We start from the raw sequence: 22184 nt of genomic DNA on the forward strand, positions 1-22184 counted from the left end.
TTCTGACGAAAAACTGAAATTGCAAAACCCCAGTAGTATTTTGTCACCGGGAGCTTTTGTTTTGCCAGACAGTCTTACCTTCTGTGTTTCATACATTGCTACATTGATAGCCTTTTAGGAAGTGTTCAAGAATTGCAGATCTGAGAGAAAATTGTAGGTGAATCAAATAATTGACACTTTGCTGGCCCAGGTGGGTTGGCTGTTGCAAGTTGTTGTCTACACACACTCTTTTGTGCTGTTTTATGGTTCCAACGCCATTATTATAAATTTCCTTGAATCAAACAAGTGGGAAAGAAACTGGCACAGACTGAGGATTTTTGCTTGTATGCAACTGAATTCATAAAGGTTCATTGTAAACAAGTTACATTGGTTATAAACGTTGTTTCTAATAAGAAAAGTTTGTATATACCTGGTGTAAAAAACAAACAAACACCTGTATGCTTGGTTAGACATCTTAATATAATGCAAGTGACCTTACAAAAAAAACGTGTAGCAAAGGGCTTGGAATCATAATTAGCCATTATGATCTAAGATGTTTCAGGGAAAAAAAAAAATTACGTATTAGTTATTAATTCCACTGTTTCTCATTTTGCTATTGACAGAGGTTTTTTCCTCATGCTTCTGAATACTAGGTATTCATGCAAATTATGTCTGTCGATATTGTTTACAAGTTTTTATTTGATCTTGAAAAACATTTCATTATGTTTAATTTAGAGAAATGAGATTTCTTTAATTACTGTCTGTAGAAGCTATTAGAAGCTCAATTACATTTGCAAATTCATTTTTAAAAAGCGTTATCGTTTTAAGATTAATACTTAAAAAAAAATCTATGATGTGACTATGTGGGACTTTCAAGTTCACTGAGAGTATTCTCTCTACACCACTCCCCCCTATAAGGAAATAATGTCTAAAATGGAAAAATTAATTATGCTGAGAACTGAAGCTCAATACAAGTCTTTGAGATTGGGCTGTCAATTGTGAATTTGAATGAATGGCAATTGTTTTATTAGGGAGGCAGGATTATCAAAATACGTATTGCTTGCCTTCATTCAAGATTGAAAATACAATACAGAGATGACCTTTAAGAAGCTGAGGGGATGACAGCTACTGGGGATGCAGATGTTTCATCTGCAGAAAGCATGCCGGCACTTACGTTGCTGTCGTGGCTTGTGTATAACTACTGTGTCTATAGGTGTGTCTCCAGGAAAGGTGCTAAAAGGGGTCCACATAGTTGACTTCAGTTTATAAGTTTCTGGAAGACTATGAGTGGGATTTAGGGGTATTTAATTTTTTTTAAAGGTGACTCCAATTTTGTGTGGCCTGTCATAGCGTGTTTCACAGAGTTAAAGAGCTGTTGGGCAGTAAGAGCTCCCTTTCAGAGGGCTGGCCATACACCATAGCTGTTGAAAGCGATGGGCAGACAGTGCTTCTAGCGATGTAGCTCTGTGCAGAAAGGTTTTATGAATTATTTAATTATTTTTTTTCTGTAAAATAAATGTTGTCACAACTCCAACTATATATACAGTACTGCTCGTGTAATAGCCTGCCTAATTCAGATTAATTGTAGGCTTGCAATGATAAAGGAGCTTCAGCACAGCAGTTATTCTGTCGTACAGATGCAATTAAAACCATATCAGTGCAGTATAAATAATGCTAAATTAAGTTGCTGTCCTGCCACATGGTGGCAATTTTGAGCTAGTGCACAATGAAAGCTAGCATCTTATTTTATTCAGGAGTAACTACACCAAGAAAGAGTTTCTAATCTACTTGAATTGCTCTGGAGCAGCGTTATCACCCAAGAATATAAAGTGTGTAAACTACTGTCACTAAAATATCACTAATAATAATAAACCTTTCCCATCTTGCTGTTCATCTTAGAGCCAAGCAAAGCTTGACGTTTACATCTGGTAGTCATGGGATACATGTGCTAGTCTGATACGAGGCCAAAGAGAGAGATGTATTAGCATATTAAAATTTCATAGTGGAAAATAAATTATTTGCTTCAAATTATTTACTTTAACTGTTTTCAAGGCAGTTTTAGAAAATGCTAATACAAATTCTTTAGTGTCAGTTAGATTTTCCTGGTTTATTCGGGCAGCCTGTCATTTTGGGAGCAGAATCCTGTTCTTAAGATCCATCATTTTTTCTTACTGGAATAAAAAAGCGAGAAGATACCAGCCTAAAATTAGGATACTGCTTTTTATACTATTTATATCTTGCTGTTGCAGAGCTTTAGCAGGAATAAGTTTAGGAAAAATGATTACATCATAAAATAATTGGGGAAAAAAGTTGAGGCCTAATATAAATCAAGAACATTTCTTCTTTAGCCTCTGTAGTACAAATCTGTATCAGGTGAAAGGGTAATTCATTTTGATTACAAAGCAGCCACACAACTTCACCCTTAACTTTCTTACTTTGAAGAGATGTGGAAATAAAGCTACCTCTCCCTCCATGAACCCTCCAAGTGCTTAAGTTATTACTGTTTATACCTTAATGCTTCACTGTGCTTTAAAAACACCTATAACTTCATCCCTGGGAAAGCTTTGAGTGTTTAAGGGTATTTCTCAGTATTCCCAGTATAGCTGGAAACAGTAACGGGGGGACAAAGGCATATTAACTGCCACTGTCAGAAAGCTCTGGTTTCAATAGCTGGCTAATTTAATAAAGTCTTGTTACAGTAAAATGATTCAGCTGTAAGCAGCCTGTAAAAATTGTAATAAGCACAATAAGCAATGCGCTTCTTTTTTCCCCACTCTTTGGGGTAGTGTTTTTTCATGCTGTCAAAGTCCACTACAAGGAACGCTGCAATGTGCTGCAAAGTTGTTTGTCAGTGCCTTGGTTTATTTTTGCAGAGAAGTATTGATTACAGAATGAGAAACATTTGGTTTAACAGCGATCGATGAGGAGCAAACAAAGGACACTCTGAAGTTTGACTCATTTTAATTTGAACGAAAATACAATACCTGGTGCAATTTATGATGAAATAAAAAATGATATCTGCTCTCTGTTCTTGTAATCACATTTCTTTTCTGTCATCTGTGAGTGAAATAAGTTCAGACAGACAGTGGGCTGTAGTCTCCTGTGCTGGATTTGGGACCAGGTTGCACAGGGGGTGTTTGGACGGAGGACTCCTGCTTCATGTGGGAGCCCCAGGCTTTGCAGGAGGGCGACAAGCAGGTCCATCTGCCTGTGGAGGTCACCACAGCAAAGAGATTTCACCCACCTTCTGTGTAAGACAGATGAGGGTGAACCACCTCAGACTCCTTGACCTGGTTATTTTGTAGGACCCAAACACAAGCTCTCACAAAATATCTGTAACATAGACTTCCCTTTAACCAACAGCTTGGGCCATGAGCAGCTGGGGCTCAGGTATACTCTGTGGCACTTGAACAAATGCCATTTGATCACCATGCATTATGTTGGGGGAATTAAATATTCATTGCATCGGAAAAAATGAGTTACTTTGTTAAAGTAATCAACTGGGAGACGAAGTTGCAAATGCCAGTTTCTATTTCAATTAATATTTCATAATTAATTATTGAAAAATGGAACTGTTTCACCATCCCTCTCTCATCCCTTATACCAGGCTGTTCTGTGTCTCCTGCCTGCAGCAGTCTTTCAAAAGTGGTGTACGAGGGTGATAAAATAGTTGTTTTGAGTACTTTGAATATGCATATTTATTCATAATAGTCTTGGGTGTTGACTTGCTAGAAAAACTGATTTTAATATGCTTCTAGTAGTTGCTGTTTGTTTGCTTAATTCTGTCATAGTTGTTGTCTACTTTTGTGGTGGTGGTGGTGTCTACTTTTGTGGCCAGTTGATTCTCTCTGGCTCGTAGGATGTTGTGTTACAGACCAGGCTATGATTCTATTAAATTATGACTTTCATGTTGAGGTATCAGATGCATATCATCAGAAAATGCATTAAAACTTACATGAATACTCATTTTAGGTTAGGAATGACTTAACGGTACTTCAAACTGTAAACAAAAAAATTCGTATTCTTTTCTTCCCCTCATTTAAATTCCTTGCAAAGTATCTGTTTGAAATCAATATTAATTACACAGAAATTGTGACCCTCTTTAGCAAATGCTTTAAAATAGTTGTTAAAAAATTAATGTGAAGGTTACTAGCCTGATTTTGAGCAACGTTAGGCCTGTGTTAAATATTCTCATGTAGACTTTTTTGACAAAATAGCGCTCCCATGTTAGCATAATTAGTAGTACCATAGTAAAACCCTTCTTACGATGCACTGGGGAAGCAAAGAACGAATTCAAGAATACAGAAGAATCTTATTTCTATTTAAACAGTAGCCCTTTTCACTACTTACAAGGTAACCTTAAAGATGAGATTACATCTGTGCCCCTTTTAAGACATTTGTGATATTTGAACTAATCAGTCCAGTTATACCTAGCTGGTCTTAAGAATTACTTTTCCTAAGACTCAAATATAAGCTAAACAGAAAAAGGAGGGACCTGTTCCTATGTAGATGTTGGACTGACTCCCTTATGAATAGCAACACCCTGTATTGTATGCATGGTGTGTGTATACTGAATCCCTTTAATTTTTCACTTGCAGTTACCTGTAGTTTTAAATCTTGATGCACAGCTACATTTTTGTTTAACATGTAGATAATATTATTGATGGAAGGAGTAGTATGATTTTTATCTGAAAAATAAAATAAAAGATTAAAAATAAAATAAAAGATTAAAAATCAAATACTCTGGTGTGGTGGCTTGACCTTGGCCAGATGCCAGGTGCCCACTCAGCCGCTCTCTCACTCCCGCTCCTCAACAGGACTGGGAGAGAAAATAAGATGAAAAAGCTCATGTGTCAAGATGAAAGACATGGAGATCGCTTACCATGTACCCTCACAGGCAAAACGAACTCGGCTTGGGGAAGATTAATTTAATTTCTTGCCTATTAAAATAGGTTTGGATAATGAAAAAAAAGACAAATTTAAAACAACACTTTACAAAGTGCAGTTTGGGGAGTTTGATTCCCCACCTTCCCTCGCTGAGCGGCACAGGGGGATGGGGATGCAGGCTGAAGTCAGTCCATGACAGTCCCCCTCTGCCGGACCTTCCCCAGCTCCAGCGTGGGCTGTCCGGAGGCGGCAGTCCTTCAGGGAATGTCTCCCATGGTCCCTCCGTGGGCGGCAGGGAAACACCCGCCCCAGCACCGGGAGCGCCTCCTCCCTCTCCTCCTCCCCAGACCCGGGCACTCGCTGGGCTGTTTCTCACACTTTTTTCCTCACTCCTCACCGCCTCCGTGGCGTTTTGCCCTTTCCGAAGGGCCACCTGCATTGCTGACGGGCTCAGCTGTGCCCCGTAGTGGCACCATGGCACAGCCGGCCGGAACCGGCTGGAACCGGCTGTGTCTGGCACCGGGCAGCCCCAGCCTCTCCTCACAGAGGAGCTCCCGCAGCCCTCTGCCGCCAACACCCAGGCACAGACACACAGTACATCTGATCCAGTGACATTAAGAAAAAGTAAGATTATTGTGGTGGCACGTTACAGAGGGGCAGGGGAAAATGGTTTTAGGTGGAGAGGCAAGGAGGAATGAGCTGTCAGCTAAGCAGTTTTAACACGGGAGGGCACAAGATCATCAGCACTGAGGAGGGGAGAGAAGCAGGTCCAGCAAAAAGGGTGGGATGAGACTTGAGGGGTTTGGAATAAGAAATCTGCTTGAGTTAGTCAAATGCTTGACCCTCGTGGAGGGAAGTCCCTGAGTACTTCTCTGAGAAGGTATTGCCACAGAGTCGGTCCCGTCATTCAAAGGAGACATCTGCTGATTTTATTTGCAATGACAGGTAAAGGAGTTAAACTGCAAGTCCCTGACTTGGAAGGCTTGAGTGGGGTCTATGTCTAAATTTAAAGTTGACAGTGAAATAGCCCAGACAGGAAAAAGAGGTAAGAAGGCAGCCTTTCTATACAAAACCTTAAGGTGCTACACGTTCACTTTGCCTGCTAGGTGTCAAACTCTGGTCAGAAATGAAGGGCGCGTTGCGTATCTCCTGGCCCCACAGCACCATGCACTGCCATCTGCCTCCCGTGGCTACTGCCCACCACGTACGCTTTCATCTTTTGTCATTTCTGTGTTTTCCGCTGGCTGTCACAGCATCAGGGGTCACTCAAGAGAGGAGACTTTTGCAGTTCGGTAGAACATGAAAGAACCAGGTGCTGACATTTGCAACACATCCCAAGGGAATTAAAGGAGACATAAACAGCTGAGCACCTCTTAGGAGACACTCATCACATGGCTGCACTGGTCAGTCCTTAGACCGAGAGCACGGCTATTAACCAGTAACTCTGAAAATAAGTGTTGTCTCTTGGTCTCTTCATGGAGTGCTGAGGAGCGATTCAGATTTTTTTGTCAAATACATCTGCTATTTTCAGTCTAGCCATAAATAGTTTTCATGCTTTTTGTTTTGATCATGAGTATCTCAAATTGGATTCTTTCCTTAACTTTGAGAAGATGAGTTAATGTGTGGTACATGTCCCTAACTGGATGAGAAAAGAAACATTTTGACATGAACATTTCTACAGCTACACAAAAAGGAACTTGCTGAAGTGCAAACGCTAGCTCACGAGCATAATGAGCAGCTAGTGAAACTTGATTGCTGAAATGTTCATGAAAAAGTAATTGCAAACAGTATTTGTTCAAATGTTAAAATATTCCAGTACTTGCACAAAAGTATTGCTGGAGTTTGCTAACCCTGCCTTTCACTCTAGTTTGTTCACATAAAATTTTTGCATATTTGGAAAGTTACCAGAAATTTGACAGGGTGATGTGATGAAAGTCAGGCTATCTGGAAAGGCTGAAAAAGGGAAGCAAGAGTGAAGTAAGGGTTATACTTCTAAGAGGGGAAGGTTATAGCTGTGCTGCAGAAGGCAAGGAGAGGAAGCAGGGGAAAATACTTTGAGCAGAGCTCATGGAGAGAAGAAGCTGCAATTGAAAGAGGAATTGGCAGTTGGGAACACATACAACTTAATTGGAAGATGGCAGTGATTTTCCTGGTGTTAAAACATACTGATGCATTTCATATGATACTTTCTTGTTTTATTTAACCTTTTCTTCATATGGCATGCTAATTGTATCCCTTTCCAGTAAGCTTATATTCACTATAAAACCTTGAATCATTTCTGGCTAGTTCATTTGCTTTCACACATCTTTATTTTGCACAGGAATAAAGTGAGGTTAGCACAGAGGAGCTTATGAAGGAGTTTATGACAATGCAAAATTTCTGGAAAATTCAGGGATATGTTACCTGCTTCCAGGAGACAAAAAAAACCAAAAAAACCAAAACAAACAAATAAATCTGTTTAATCCTGGCCTTTCTGTACTTAGGCTCACTTGTCTCTTCTGACACTTCATTATGGCTTTTCTGGGTTTGAAGAAAAATGTAGTTCTCTTTTCTTGTAGATAAGATCACTACTGCTGGGAGCTACTTTCTGTGTGTAGTATACATGAGTGCTTTGTGTCCTGGAGACTGAAAACTTTCCAAGTGTGGGTGGTCTCTTACTCCTTTCCCCGCCGCCCCCTCCACAGTATTTAATGTCTGTGATCTGGGTGAAAGCAGATCTGCTTTCTTACTGCAAGAAATGGCAGAAGAGCCTCAAGGTTGCCAATAAATTCTTGTGAAGAAGCACAGAAATGAAGGCTGATGGTGTTATTGCTGTGCAGCTATCCTGTGGGCAGTCTTCTCCCCATTCATACAGGAAATTTTTGGTAGCTGGGAAGAGAACCCAGAATTTCAGGGCCATAGGTTAGTCCTTTTGTTTCTGGTCCTGTAGCCTTGTGACTTGTTCATTGTTCATCCCTTACCCTGAAAGGAGCGTAAGTTTTGTACAGCAACGGTATGTGCTCATGTAACTAATACTTTGTCATAATGCTTGCCCATGAGGTGGCTGAATTGGAATTGGACATTTAACTCATTCCAGAAGTTCCTAACGTTTAGACATTTCATTCCTGTAACACTATTGTTCTTGTAATGTGAATTTGTTGTTGGTTTATGGGTACTTTTCTTAAGGTAATTCCTAGGTCCTTTCTTCTTCTTAAAAAAAAACCCCAAATGTGAATGTGCTAATCTTTTTGTGTAGGACGATAATACAGACTTCCCCACATGAATAGAAGGAATAAATGGTAGCAACAGCATTCTCTGACCTATCAGCAAGAGGTAAATGAAACATAGAAATAGCTTATACAGCTCATACAGCTCTTTGACCTCTAGGGGAAAGTTTGGATTTGTGAATCTCTGCTGTATATTCAATGCTCTAGTAGAAAATGTGGTTTTTTGATTAGCAGCAGCACGGCCATGCATGTAGATACAGCACACTCATGCAGGACAGTCAGTGGAGCTGTGTGCAACCTGCAGAACATCCTGGCAGCAAGATGGAGAACAGGTTACTCATCTGCTTTCTGAAATGTCACATTTTGTCTCTCCCCCATGTGGAGATCTGGCTTTGTACTTAATGTAGAAAGAAGGTTTACCTGAGGACCGGAACGTGGACAGCATAGCAGACATATAGAGGCAATTGCTGTATCAGAATAAGATCATTGTGGCATTAATGATGCTGAATGAGTGTTGAAGGCATGGCTAAGTCTCTGGTCGTCAGTCCATTATCATAGTTAAGCTGTTACTGCATCAGGTAGCTTAGGCAGAGGCTGGTGCTTTGAGTCAACTTGGGCACTCAGGGGTTCATAGCAGTACCTGATTTTCCTCCAGGGTGGCTTATCAGTTACTGTAGGGCCAGTTACATATTGGGTTTTAAGGCCAATTTCTGTAGACACCAGTATCTTCTGAAAGCTTGTCTTAAGCTCTGGGTGGTAACTATATATTTCTTTTATGTCATTACCCTTGCTACTGTCTGACTCTCTGGAAGCTCTAGATGTCTCTTTAGCAGCAGTGAAATGCTTCTGTAAGAGAAGATGCGAACAGTATAATTTTGAAGCTGGTGTTGATGGGATCTAAGCTAGAGAAATACTAACTGCTTTGAATATTCTTCCTGTATCATTAGCCTGAGTTATCCTTTGTGAGCCATACTCTCTGTACAGCTGCTATGTATCTTCTGCCTGGTGCTGAGCACTCTCTGCTCTTCTTAGTTTGGCAGAAACCAAGGATTACTCCAAACATGGCAGAACATGGTTGTGTAACAGTAAGGACAGTAATTAGATAATTTAGTTAGAACAATGTATTTATTTTCCAGTAATTTGTTTCTTGTTTTGCAGTTTTCCATTTTCCAGTTATTACATATGACCAACTAGACAGAAGCCCTCTGTTCTCTGAGTAATTCCCCCTATTTTTTCAAAAGCATATAGATATTTCATTTAATCCTTTGCAGCCTCCCTTTGTGGCATCTGCTTATTTATCTCTGTCTTTAAGATCCGTTTTCCACTTGGTAGTGTTCATATTTTTGGTCTCTTGGTTACTGCTATTGTAAATTATTATCCAGTAAGATTTATAGCTGTGAGACTTGTACAAATAATCTGTCTCCCCCATTTAATGGTTTAACACTAAGATACCTTTGTTATTTTCTAATGAAACCATATGTATAATTTCTAGATAAATTTTTGCAGGTATGTCATGAAAAATTAGGTCAGCAATGGAACTATGTCAGACTGTCTGACAGGGTACAAATTGCATTGCACCATGGGCACAGAAATTTTTCAAAACATATAGTTGGTCTACCCACTGTAGCTTTACAATGACTTAACCTTTTCTTAGTCAACTGACATTGGACCTCCTTCGCTGATGGAGTATAATGTAGTACCATATAAATTGCTTGGGTTTTTTTATTGATTTATTATCTCATTTAAATGCACAAGGAAAAATTTAATTTTATTTCATTTCTGTTTAACAGGGTCACATGCAAAAGGCTGTATGTACATTTTTTAATTCCAAGAGCTTTTTTAATAACTTTTCAGTTCATTCCCCTGCTCCTCCTAAATTGGGTTTAGCTACTTTTAAAACAGGGTTTTGAAATCATTAGGTACCCTTTTATATGATGTTCTTTCTTTAAAAAAAAAATTATTAAAAAGAAATTAGGCCATGACATATGTAGATTTATTCAGGTAGCGCCGTATGTTGTGGGTTGGGTTTTTTAGTTCTGTGTTTTAAGAATTAGCAACAACCATATGCTATTTGCCTTTGAGAACTATTAGTAAAATTAATGACATTTTTATTTCTCTCATATTTGTTTGATTGGTACTCAGTTTTTAAAAACATATTCTTTGTCACAGTATTTCAGTAAATAGATTCAAATAGACTCTGTCCTATTGATAGGGATCCTCCTCTCATCCAAAACAAGAAAACCAGTGGCTGTAGAATAAGGTCCTTCTCTGCTCGTGAGATTGAAACATTAAGGGATGGGTGACAAGTTGTCCTCTTGACTTGTTTCATGCTTCCCGTGTCTGCATTCAAGCAAGATGGATCACAGATTTCAAATATAATTTTTTACATTTATTTTGAGTGGAGGTGAAGACAAAGAGCTTTGAAGGAGAGGGTGGGTGTTTGTTTTTTAATATGCTGACTTCAGTGAGTCTGAGCCAAGTAATAGTAGCTCAGTGTGATGGGGGTATTCTGAAAGGCTTTCCTTCTCCAGTTTGTTATTCTATGTAACATTGCTGTACAAAAAAATGATGGGACTGGATAGTTAGGGTAATTATTTTGATTGTTTGATGATTTTTCCCAAATTAAATCTTAAATTTTTGCTAAAAGTATGTCTTATGTGTATGATTAATAAATAACTGTTTATGGTCTTTCAGCGTGAGAAGCTGATACATGAGTTGGAGGAAGAAAGACATTTAAGGCTTGAGAGTGAAAAAAGATTACGGGAGGTGACACTGGAGTCGGAGCGTAGCAGAGCTCAGATGCGTGGGCTGCAAGAACAGTTTTCCAGGTATGTTGCATAAGTAAACTACGTTCAAAATATGGGAAGAACATACTTTGGTGCAAAAAGATTGATCAAACCTGTTGATAGCTTGAATGGATGGAATCTAAGGCAAAAACTGCTCTCCCTCTTAAATTCTGTAAACATAATGGACTTTTGGCTAAATGATTGTTAGCATCCTGTAAAACTTAAAAGGCTTATACCATCGTTCTATGTAGTGGTGAAAATTTTAATTTCTAGAGATTTTGCATTTGTTAGAATTCCCAATAATTTTCTAAGTACAGGTCTTCACTGCTCAAAAGTGCATGTCATTGATAAGTCAATATTTGGTGTTTGTTTCTGTTAACCAACAAGAATGGGTTTGATCAATTGGAATAAAGGGAAAAAAAAGTGATGCCTTTTACCGGCTGGGTAATCATCCTGCTTGGACATGCTTCGAATCTCTTCCTGCATTGACTGGACAAGAGCTTCGTTCTAGAACAGAGCTCCACTTACAAGGGAGCCATCTTAGAACTGGGATTTAAGACAAACTATTCATTCATATGATGACAGTAAGGATTTGAGTTATTTATTGTTTTCATGGTGCATGATGAGATCTTGTACATCAAATTGGATTTTTTATTGTTTTTGCCACATGAACAGAAACAAAACAATCAAAACAAAATCAAAAGAGACAATGGAATTTTATGTTGTATATTTTCCATCAAGACTGAATATTAACTCGTTACTTCAGGCCCCTGAATCGTTGGAAAGTTCAAGTTCAGTTTAATATGGTGAAAACAAGCTTTTGTGGGGTGGGTTTTTTCCTTGGTTATTTTTGTTGGGGTTTTTAGGGTTTTCTGTGTTGGGCATTTTTTGTGGGTTTTTTTCCTCAGTGTCTGCCATGCTGCTCCTCTCATCTGAAATTGGGTTTCTAGGCAACGCTGCAAAAGCTGTTAATAGCAATAATAAAATTTGTTCTGATCTGTTATTTTGTTTTTGGAAAATCTCCATTAATGCTCTTCAGATTTTAAAAAACTATCAAAGTGTTCAGATAAATCTGAAATTCTTTTGCTAAAAATGCTAAGGATATTTCCTTTTTAGTTTTCTGTTGTTGTTCTTGTTCTATGGTCTTTGGTTTCAATTTTTACTTATTCTGATGAGACTCCCTGAGTAATATGCACAAATTAAATCCACCCTATGAGTATTCTTGGTTAGACTATTTTGCGCTATTACATATTAATCTTTGTTTATGGAAGAATTTCCTTAGGGCCTGATTTTAGAACAGTATTATTGTTACAATAACTAGAAGCCTTTGAAATAAACTTTGAAGATGATGGAGCCATGATTAAGAAAAGAAGGGGTGAGGGGAAGCCAGTCTCCAGAGTAGCGTGCCCAGTAACTTGGTAAAATTTTAACTGTTGCATATTCAGATCGTTTCAGGATAACCCTTCATTATTTCTGTGAAACTGCGGTAGTCTGATTCACTTCTACAGTGTTTCTGACAAGAGTAACTATTTTATTAGTTAGGATCCCTGAAGTCCACTGTCTTCAAATTAATCCATTCTTTTGCTTCCATTACTATTTGCGGTCTAGCTTGTTCTGATCTATCAAGAAGCAGAGGGATGCAAGTTCTTTGGATTGAAGTTGTTTGTCTCTTTATTTTTGTACCTCTGATTTAGATAAAGGTGAATGCCGTCTAAATCAGTATTATGTTCTTCTTAAGGCTGTCTGCACGTTAGCTATACTGTTTGAAGGCAAACTTAAATATCACTTTTCATTAATGGCACCTTGGTTGGCCCTGCTGTTACCAATGACGAAAACTGCTATTGGCTTCATTGGGCTATGATTTTACTTTAGTGTAGACCAGATGCTAGGAGGAGAATGCATCACTTACTTATTTAAATACTTCATTTGCTTTTAAAACATTATGTTTGTTATGATGAATATTAGAGGTTATTTTTTCTTATGTTTAGTAGAATATTAAAATATTTGCTTACACAAACAGACTTTCTCCCTAAACAAGTATATTTTTTCTTATGCTGCTTGAGCAAATAATGAAACTGGCAACTGGATAGTCTTGTGCTGCTTAGAGATTCTGTATTGGTTGAAGGATTTGAGACCTTTTTCTCAATTTGAGAACAATTAAATGGGACAAGACAGGTGGTGATGGGAGGAGTTGTTAAAATCAAGCAAATTGGAAGTACTTCAGAAGATCCTAGAGAGTAGTACTTTGGGCCTAAATGTTCTGGCTTTCAGATGCAGATAGACTACAGTAAGAACATATATTATAGCATAAATCTTTTAACTATGTTTGATTCCTGAACTGAGTGGATTTACATAGACATTCCTACATATACACGTAGAGCAGCAGGTTAAACTGTGATTTGGAGGATGTTTCCTTGCATCTCAAAATATTTTCTCTGCATCTTTGAAAGAATGAAACATAATAGTTTGTGGAAACCTGTAAATTGACCTTTGTAATCAGGGGAGGAAAGCTGCCTATTCCTATCTGAAATTGTGTGAAAACCTTAATCTGTCATATAAGCATATAGTTTGAGATTGAGGACTTCAGAAGGCAAGGGGGTTTTTTATTGATTGACGTTTCTGTTCTTACCAAGTAAGCAATATTCCAGGCTAGGAGTCTGAAATAAATCGAAGTTTGCTTTCTTAACATCTGTATAAATCTGCCAGAGCCTTAAAGTGACACAGTGGTTAGTTTGATAAATATGTGACAGTTGTTGTAGGAGAAAGAGCTTTTAAAACCAAATTTCTTTTCCAGAATTGTATAGTGGTGTAGCCAGGTAGTTTTAAAATTGTTTTCTAATTTTCTTGGAGGTGACTATATTTAAGGCGTGGAAAGATCCTGCAGGAAAGCCATTTAATGCTAAAGCTAGGATTTTACACTATAGTTGGATGCACTTATTTCTCCATTACTTCAGTATATCTCACCTTGATAAGGTGAAATCCTTGATGTTTTCTTTCTCAAAACCACTGAGATCTGTTGCTTTGCTGCAGCTGTTCTGTTAAATTCTCTAAGGCCCTTTTTGGCATGACAATATATAGATGAATGTTGCTCAAATGCATGAAGACTAACCCTATAAATACCTATCAGCCCAGTTTCTTCCAAGACAGTGTCATGCAGTCTGACTTTTCCATTTTGATTGTTGCCAACTGTCATGGTGGGTCACCATTTAGGTTAGTATTATGCCTGCTGCCTCTTTATCCAGCTCTGGAGGAAATTAGGTTAATTCTTTTGGGGTTGTTTTTGTTTGGTTGGTTTGGGTTTTTTTTTTTTTTTGCTTGCTCACAGTTTAACATTAGTTCCTCCTTGAACTCCTTATATCTTGGACATTAGAGAAGAAAATACACTGTCTCATTTACCTCCTTGTTCTTGGTTTCAGCTGTGCTTTCCTACTTTCAGCATCTTCGTGCAACAGTAGGAACAAAAGTGCAACAACCCTGCCCGAAGCAGTAGGTGTGATTGGTGTGATTTAGAGTATCACTCTAAAAAGCATACTAATACACACAATATAAATTGATTACATTTCTCTGCTATACATCAGTAAGCAATAGAATTTGTTGTCTGTTGAGTGCATACAGTACATGTGACTCCAAACTGGGATTAAATGTTAAAGCAATAAAAGAGGTAGCTTTACTTAAGTTATTTTGATTACTATTTTGGTCTAAGTGAAACAAGTTCAATAAACACACTATTGTAAAGTATATCTCTAAACAGTAATTGAAGAGGCTAGTATCAAATCTTAAAATCCCCTTTGGGTAAATTTCAAAAATTCTTTCAGTTAAGATGATGTTGTTTATAGGTATCAGTGTCTGTGACTGGAAAACTGCCTCAGGCTTTTACGAACGGATGTTATTGGAAAAGTAGGAAATGGTCCTTGTTTGATCTGCCAGGGTCCTGCAAATGGGATGAGTGCGGTTCTCATTAGATTGGATTTCAGCGTTCCCCTCACATTAATATTGACCGTAGGGTTAAGCCTGTCACTTCTGATGAGGGCAAAAATGACTACTACAAATCTGATAACACTTTGCATAAAAGGACTGCGTGGCTGTTGGTTTAAGCACATCCTACGTGGTTTTCTCCAATTATTGTTAATTCCCCTTGTTCCATTCTGGTTTGTCAGCAGGTGAGTGGAAATGATAACTGTTTTCATAGCAGTTGCGATAAAGAGATTTTCTGCATTGCATCAGCATGTTGATGTTGCATCATCGCATTGTAATTTCTAACTCTATCACATCTGCTTGATCTAGAGGTCACCACCTGCTCGCACTTCAGTGGCCTTACTGCCATGACTGGTAATCCATATACAACAGAGACTGTGTCTGGAAAGTATAAACCAGTAGGACACCTCAGTAGCCCCTGCGGTTGGTCAGTTTGTCCATTGAATGCCAATTTAGACCATTAATAACATTTTAATCTAGTTTCTGGGGAGATTAAAATGCTCTCCTGGCAGCCATTGATGGTATTCCTTTGATTCTGTCATAGCAGGGATGAGTAAAACACTGTGTGAGAATTCATTGCTTGTCTCAGAGGAAGATTACAGAAGGAGCTGTCTACAGTTCTCCTCTTTTCTGTAGTTCTTCAGTAATCTCCTATCATCCTTCCTGCATGGTCTGTATGTAGGGTTATTGAAGGAGGCAGATTGTTGCAAAGATAGAGTTTATGTCAAAGGCTGACCTTGACATCCTGCCCTATGTTTTTAGATACTGCCAGATTTTATTAGATGTGACTGTGTGAAATGTTACAAAGAAAGCTAGTGAATAAGTATAAAACACAACTTGCTGACTGGAAAGTGCTCCATGTCTGGTGCACATCTCACTTGTACACTTCCTTCCTGTTTTGCTACTGACTACAAGAGGTCCATCTTCAAACATGTTGTGGTAGGTTGACCTTGGCTGGCTGCCAGGTGCCCACCCAGCCACTCTCTCAGTCACCCTTCTCACCAGGACTGGGAGAGAAAGTAGTAAGACAAAAAACCTCATGGGTTGAGATAAGGACAGGGAGATCACTCACCAATTACCACCAAGGGGAAAGAAGACTCGACTTGGGGAAGATTAATTTAATTTATTGCCAATTAAAAATAGTGTAGGATAGTGAGACACAAAGGCAAAACTAGTAATACTTTCTCTCACCCCTCCCTTCTTCCCAGGCTCAACTTCATTCCTTTGTTCCCAACTCTTCTACCTCCTCCCCTGAGCAGCATGGTGGGCAGCAGGCTGGGGGGGGGGGGCGGGATCTGCTGCGAACAGTTCAAAACACTTCATCTCTGCCACTCCTTCCTCCTCACACTCTTCCCCTGCTCCAGCATGGGGTCCCTCCCACTGGGGTCTTTGAGTGCTGGGAGGCCTTTCTGGTGTATGGTGTAAGGGAGTGGTGTCTGCTTCACAGGCACCAGTTCTGGAGCTGCCACTGCCAGTGTACTGGGCAGAGTGCTTTTGCTGGAGGACTGCTTAGCTCTTGGCTGGGCTCACTGAGCCTCAGGACGTGGTGTGAATACTATTTTACTAGGACTTTGGCCTAGTGCTTAGGATATCGATCTCGTCGTTTGATTAGAATTGACAGAGGAAAAGAATGAAGTTTCTTTTAGATTAACAGTGATGGGGTGAGTATATTAGTATTTTTATTTATGTGCATGTATGACACTTGGGTACATATTTCATCTCTAATCGTTGCTCAGAACTGTCAAGCACTACTTTAAGTAAGATCAAGGAGCTTTTGTGTGATAGTTTTCATCTGGCAGAAAATAAAGGAATGGTTTAACTAAACCCATGAAATTAAGCCCAAAGAGGAGGTTGCCCCAAGTTGTATATGGAGTTTGACTCAGTTCCCTAGCTACTTTGAACTAAATATGCTGGTTTCCTGTTCTTTGACCAACATGAAGAAGAAAAGGAATTTTCTAATTTTTCATACCAAGCTTAATTTTTTCCACTCTTCTGTTCTGTGTATGAATATGGTGGTTTTGAAAATACATACACGTGAGAAATATCTTCAAAGAATGTGTTACCTGAGTTTTCTTCAAAAACTATAACTCTTATTCTCATGTTAGAAATGATTGCGTTGAAATACACATTGTCATACAGAAGCTGAGAAAGAAGAAAAGCAATGAGGTCAGAGTGACTGCAGAGGGCTGAAGAACCGGGGTAAACTCGAAACACAGAAGTCATGCAAGGACCAGAAGTTATAGCAGACTATATTGCATGACGTATATTGACTTGCGTAACACTTTTAGAGAGCAATGGATTGCTTTGCTTCAGGCATTGTTAAAGATGCACGTAGAGGTACATGCAGTTCCCGATCATCTGTGGACTCTTCAGGCACTGAAATTACATTAAGAGCCAGCCCTATTTCAGTACACCGATGCACTCGTAAATCATGTGGTGTTTCATGGCAGCTCTTAGTTGCTGAAAGCTTCTTTCAAGGGGCCCAGGGAAATAGGTGAATTTTATCTCCCACAGACAAAAACATGGCTATCTGTGTGCTCAGAAAATCTTGGGTTTGGTTTGTATTTATTTATATGCTGACAGTATGCGTCATACTTGTATTTCTGGAAAGTTGCATCTATTGCCTTTTACTGATTTATCAGAGCATGAAATGATACTTTGCTTCCTCTGTTCTAGCTAGCACTACAATTTAATGAGATATAGTGGGTGTTTTCCTTTGCATAATGTAATAGATTAGCACCGAAGTAGCACTAGGTTACAATGTAACCCTTTGTTTTACCCTGTCTTTTAAAACATACAAGATAAGCCTAACATAAAAACAATATATCAACCTTTTCACTGCTATTTAACACTAGGTTACCAGTGCCCATATACAGGTCCACACACAGCATATAATCCCCTCCACGCATTAATTTTTGTAATAGAAAGATGGTTTGAATGTTCTCTGCACTCCCATACCATGGTCCTAACCAAGCAGAACCTATCTATATTAAGTAGCATGTGGTGTGTATCCATCATCTCTCTTGTATGGCTGTTTCATTCCCAAAGTGAGATATCCCCACTGATGTTGAAGGAAGCTCCTAGAAGCATGTACCAAATAATGTGCCTGACAGTAAGAGCGGGGATTCCTGTGCAGATGTAGTGACTGGGTTTACAGACCCTTTTATGTTGGAGGACAGTGAAAACCTCATTTTGGTTGGATTGCAGACTCCCTTGCTACTGCTGTTTAAAGTGATTGAGGTTCGTGTTTGATGTGTACGTACTGTGAAATCCTGTACCTGTTGAAGTTCACAGCTCTCTGCATTTTATTTTGCACAATAATAGGTATATTTTTGCAGGTATTTCTAGCTATGGGTAATTCTCCATTGTATAACATATTTAGATTTATAAAAGGACAGTGCTGATATAGGAGCTAGGTTCTGTTACTGACTAATGTTGCTGCCTAAGAGCTGTGCGGTTATATATGGTTAAGACGTTTCCAAGGTAGATAGGACCTGTGGTTGTCAGGACGACTTCTGTTACTTATTGCTGGTTTGCTGTTCTTATAGACGTATTTTTAAAATTGCATTGGAACATGCAAAGTTAAAGTACTGACTGTTTCTTTCCTGTGCAACTTGCCATAGTTTGGTTTCTTTTGAACTTGGGAAATCAGGAGAGTCACAGATGTGTCACGTGCTATTCTGCAGTTCCTTGATGCCATATAAGGTAAAGAGACTATTCAAAACCAACATATTCCTTCACCTATTTAGTAAAAAGATTCCTTTGATAGACATGATAGATACCTTAATTCCAAGGACCAGCAGAAGGATCAGCAGATCTGCCAGAAAAAGATCTGCAAAGATCAGCAGAAAATAATTTATTTTCCTTTAGTTTATTTTTTCCCTTAAGGCAAGCCATTTGATATTAATTAGCTGTGGTCTAAAAGAACATCTTTTAAAATGTTTTCTTTTAACATTATGTTCTTGATTCTGAGCCATTTTTCAGGAAAGAACCTGCCCTGATTACACTGTAAGTTTATCATCACTTTTTCTTCATAGCTTGCCATGATTACCCACTATGTGTCGTGGTTTAACCCCAGCCAGCAACTAAGCACCACACAGCTGCTCACTCACTCCACCCCACCCCCCCAGTGGGTTGGGGGAGAAAATCGGGAAAAGAAGTAAAACTTGTGGGTTGAAATAAGAACAGTTTTATAGAACATAAAAAGAGGAAACTAATAATGATAATGATAACACTAATAAAGCGACAGCAGTAATGGTAAAAGGATTGGAATATACAAATGATGCACAGTGCAATTGCTCACCACCCACCAATCGATGCCCAGTTAATCCCCAAGCGGTGATTCCCCGCCCCCAGTTCCCAGTTCCTATACTAGATGGGACGTCCCATGGTCTGGAATACCCTGTTGGCCAGTTTGGGTCAGCTGTCCTGGCTGTGTCCTGTGCCAACTTCTTGTGCCCCTCCAGCTTTCTCGCTGTCTGATCATCAGAAGCTGAAAAATCCTTGACTTTAGACTAAACACTACTGAGCAACAACTGAAAACATCAGTGTTATCAACATTCTTCTCATACTGAACTCAAAACACAGCACTGTACCAGCTACTAGGAAGACAATTAACTCTATCCCAGCTGAAACCAGGACAGTGTGAAAGACCAAACTCCTTCATACTTAGGTCACCCCCAAATAAAAATTGGAGGTGTGATACATATTTATATTTATATACAACTAAGGCATTTTTACAAAGATTATAAAAGGATGAAAAGTAGTTTTAAAGAGAAAATCATGTGGAAGATGGGAGTATAGAAGGGCATATAATTGATGAGAAAGCAGGAATGCTTAACAGCTGTTCTGTCTTAGTCTTCCCTAAAGGAAAATAATAGCATACATATACCAATAAAGATTGACAATGATGATCTGAGATCTCACAATAGAATGCGAAAGGTAACCAGTTAAAGAATTAAGATAAGTAGATTCAGCCAGGATTTCTTCATCATACTCACAGGCACCAACTGTAGTCAACCAATCACTGACAATTACATGTGTAGGCAGTTGAAGAATGAGCAAAGTCCCAAAAGAGTGCTATTTACTTATATATAACTAAGAAATTGTGCACAGAAGATTAGACTGATTTGATGTTAATGAAGTTTAGATATGGTTCTACAATAGTCTTCGTGAAGAAGACTAAACAATTATGGTACCAGTGCTCACTTCAGTTGCCTGTGCTCTAATAAGTAGCTTCTGAGAAACTCGTCCAGGAAGAGGGTTTTTGTTAAATTTAATGTATCCAGAGAAGAACTGGTGGGGTTAACAATGCTCTATAGTATCTCTCTTGAAGTGCTTTTGAAGTTAGAACATTGCTAGAATCAGATGCTACATCCTTAGTGGCAGCTACAGCTGATCTGCTTTGGGAAAGCTTTTTCATGTGGGAAAAAAATTGTGATATTCCCATGTCCTGTGATGTGAGGTTAATCCCCTAGCTGACCCATTAGGAACTCCTTCCAACCAAATATATTAGAATAATTTTACAATGTTTTGCAGAAAACGTGATAATAGGCAATATATTTAAAGGTGACAAGCTTCAGTTTAGATTGAAATCATAAAACGGTTAATCAGTTTTGTATATGTGTTGAAAGTTCATGTGTGCTTTAAAAATATTAAAATGGAAGATCGTCTTTATAAGATCACGTAATTTTGTGAATTATTCACAATTAGAATGATTAGTTTTAAGTTGCTACCCAGATAACATGGATTTATCCCATCTTAGTTTATCCCATCACACTTGTGGTTCCTTTTGTTATGTGATTGTAAACTTATACTTAAAAGCCATAACTGATATGCGATTTGCAGATTATGGACTGTTCCTCTTTGCTAATGGATCAGAGAAATGTGAGTCTACAATCACAAATTTTGTGGTTGTTTTTCTGTTAGATGCTTGAGGTGGCTTGTATTAATAATTTTCCTGTACTATAAAACCTGTGTTATAAACTGTAAATGTATCATTAATGGGCAGTGGTGTATATTCAGATTGATGGTGGTAGGCACAGAGCAAATTAAACCATGAGGGAATAGTATGATTAAAAAGGTGACATAAAACCAAATGATCTTGATAGTGATACTTCTCTTTTATGAGCATGATCGGAATCTTCAAAGGAGCATTGGTTGACTGAGTCTAAGTTTTACCTTTACAGTTATACAACAAACTGAAACGGGGAGCCTACACTCCCATTCTAATTGCAAGCAGATGAAATCTGATCCAGAAAAGTGCTCAGCCTTTTAAGATACTGGTACGCCTTCTGCTCTCATTAAGGGCAGAAGGAAAGGAGCGCTTCAGGTACCTTTGAGGAGCTTGGTGCCTTAAATAGTGCAGATGTACCGATTTGTGGTACAGGGGATAAGAACATGAAATCCTGAATGTTATCTCTCTGAATAATAGGGGAATCCTTTGTCTTGTCTAGATTTCAGAGCAATGTTTTCTGTTCTTCATGTGTGTATGAGGCAGGGAGAAGAAAAGGGCTTTCTCTAAAGTTCTTTAATGGAAATGGTACAGGCAACGGTATAGGAAAACAGGCACAAAGATGTACCCCGCCTGTTATATCTGAAGGTAGGCCCTATAGATTGGGACTTCTGCTCTCTATTGTAGAATCATATCTTTACTCACAGTTTGCATGGCTGGCTTTCTAATGCTGGTGTGCAAGTAAACAGCTGGTCTTTAAAAGTGACCAATACATGATTTGTAAATATAATCAGTTTGTCATCCTGCTCTGCATAACCTCTTAAGTACCTACACTAACTAATGGAAATAGAATAATTTATCTGCCTGACTTGAGGTGGTAATATATTTTTTCAAGCTAGTAGCAATTTGTAGTCTGCATAGATTGGATTGTTTCACAGGAGAATTATTATGGTAATTTTAATTTTATCTTAGAACTTGTAATTATTCCACAGTATTGTTCTAACGTAACAGGCCACGCAGCAGTTCATTTGTTTGTCAGTGCTCAAAATTGGACAGGGCAACTTAAAAATTTAGTTTGAATCTTTTTCTATCAAAATGTTTTGGGTGTGTGTTTTCCTCTATGAGCACATTTCAAATATGATTATTAAAAGTTGCAGCAAGTATATTTAAAGCTGAAAAGCTATTATATTAGGTGCAAACTGTTTTGGAGTTTTGCTTCTAAGAGTATATGATAAACATTAAGAGAACAGAATGGGATGTGTTTTTCCTGTATAGGCTTACAGACTTAGTTCTTCTAATTATTCATCCCTTACTCTGAAACTTCATTTTGCTAGATATTCTACAGGTGAATCCTCAGGGACCTATGCCCTGAAGGCATAGGAAGTTTGTTTCAGCTGC

General features: G+C 38.6%; 1 protein-coding gene across 13 annotated transcripts in view; it reads left to right on the plus strand.

Moving 5' to 3' along the window:
- The window catches only part of NCKAP5 (NCK associated protein 5), a 392323-nt gene that overhangs the window by 184384 nt on the left and 185755 nt on the right, over positions 1-22184 (plus strand). For all 13 annotated transcript variants that reach the window (XM_069780847.1, XM_069780846.1, XM_069780848.1 and 10 more), the window contains one exon: positions 10767-10900. In XM_069780847.1, the coding sequence (XP_069636948.1) occupies positions 10767-10900 (134 nt within the window). The remainder of the gene's footprint in view (positions 1-10766; positions 10901-22184) is intronic.

Source organism: Haliaeetus albicilla, chromosome 4 (genome assembly GCF_947461875.1).
Source record: "Haliaeetus albicilla chromosome 4, bHalAlb1.1, whole genome shotgun sequence".
Classification (NCBI taxonomy): domain Eukaryota; kingdom Metazoa; phylum Chordata; class Aves; order Accipitriformes; family Accipitridae; genus Haliaeetus; species Haliaeetus albicilla.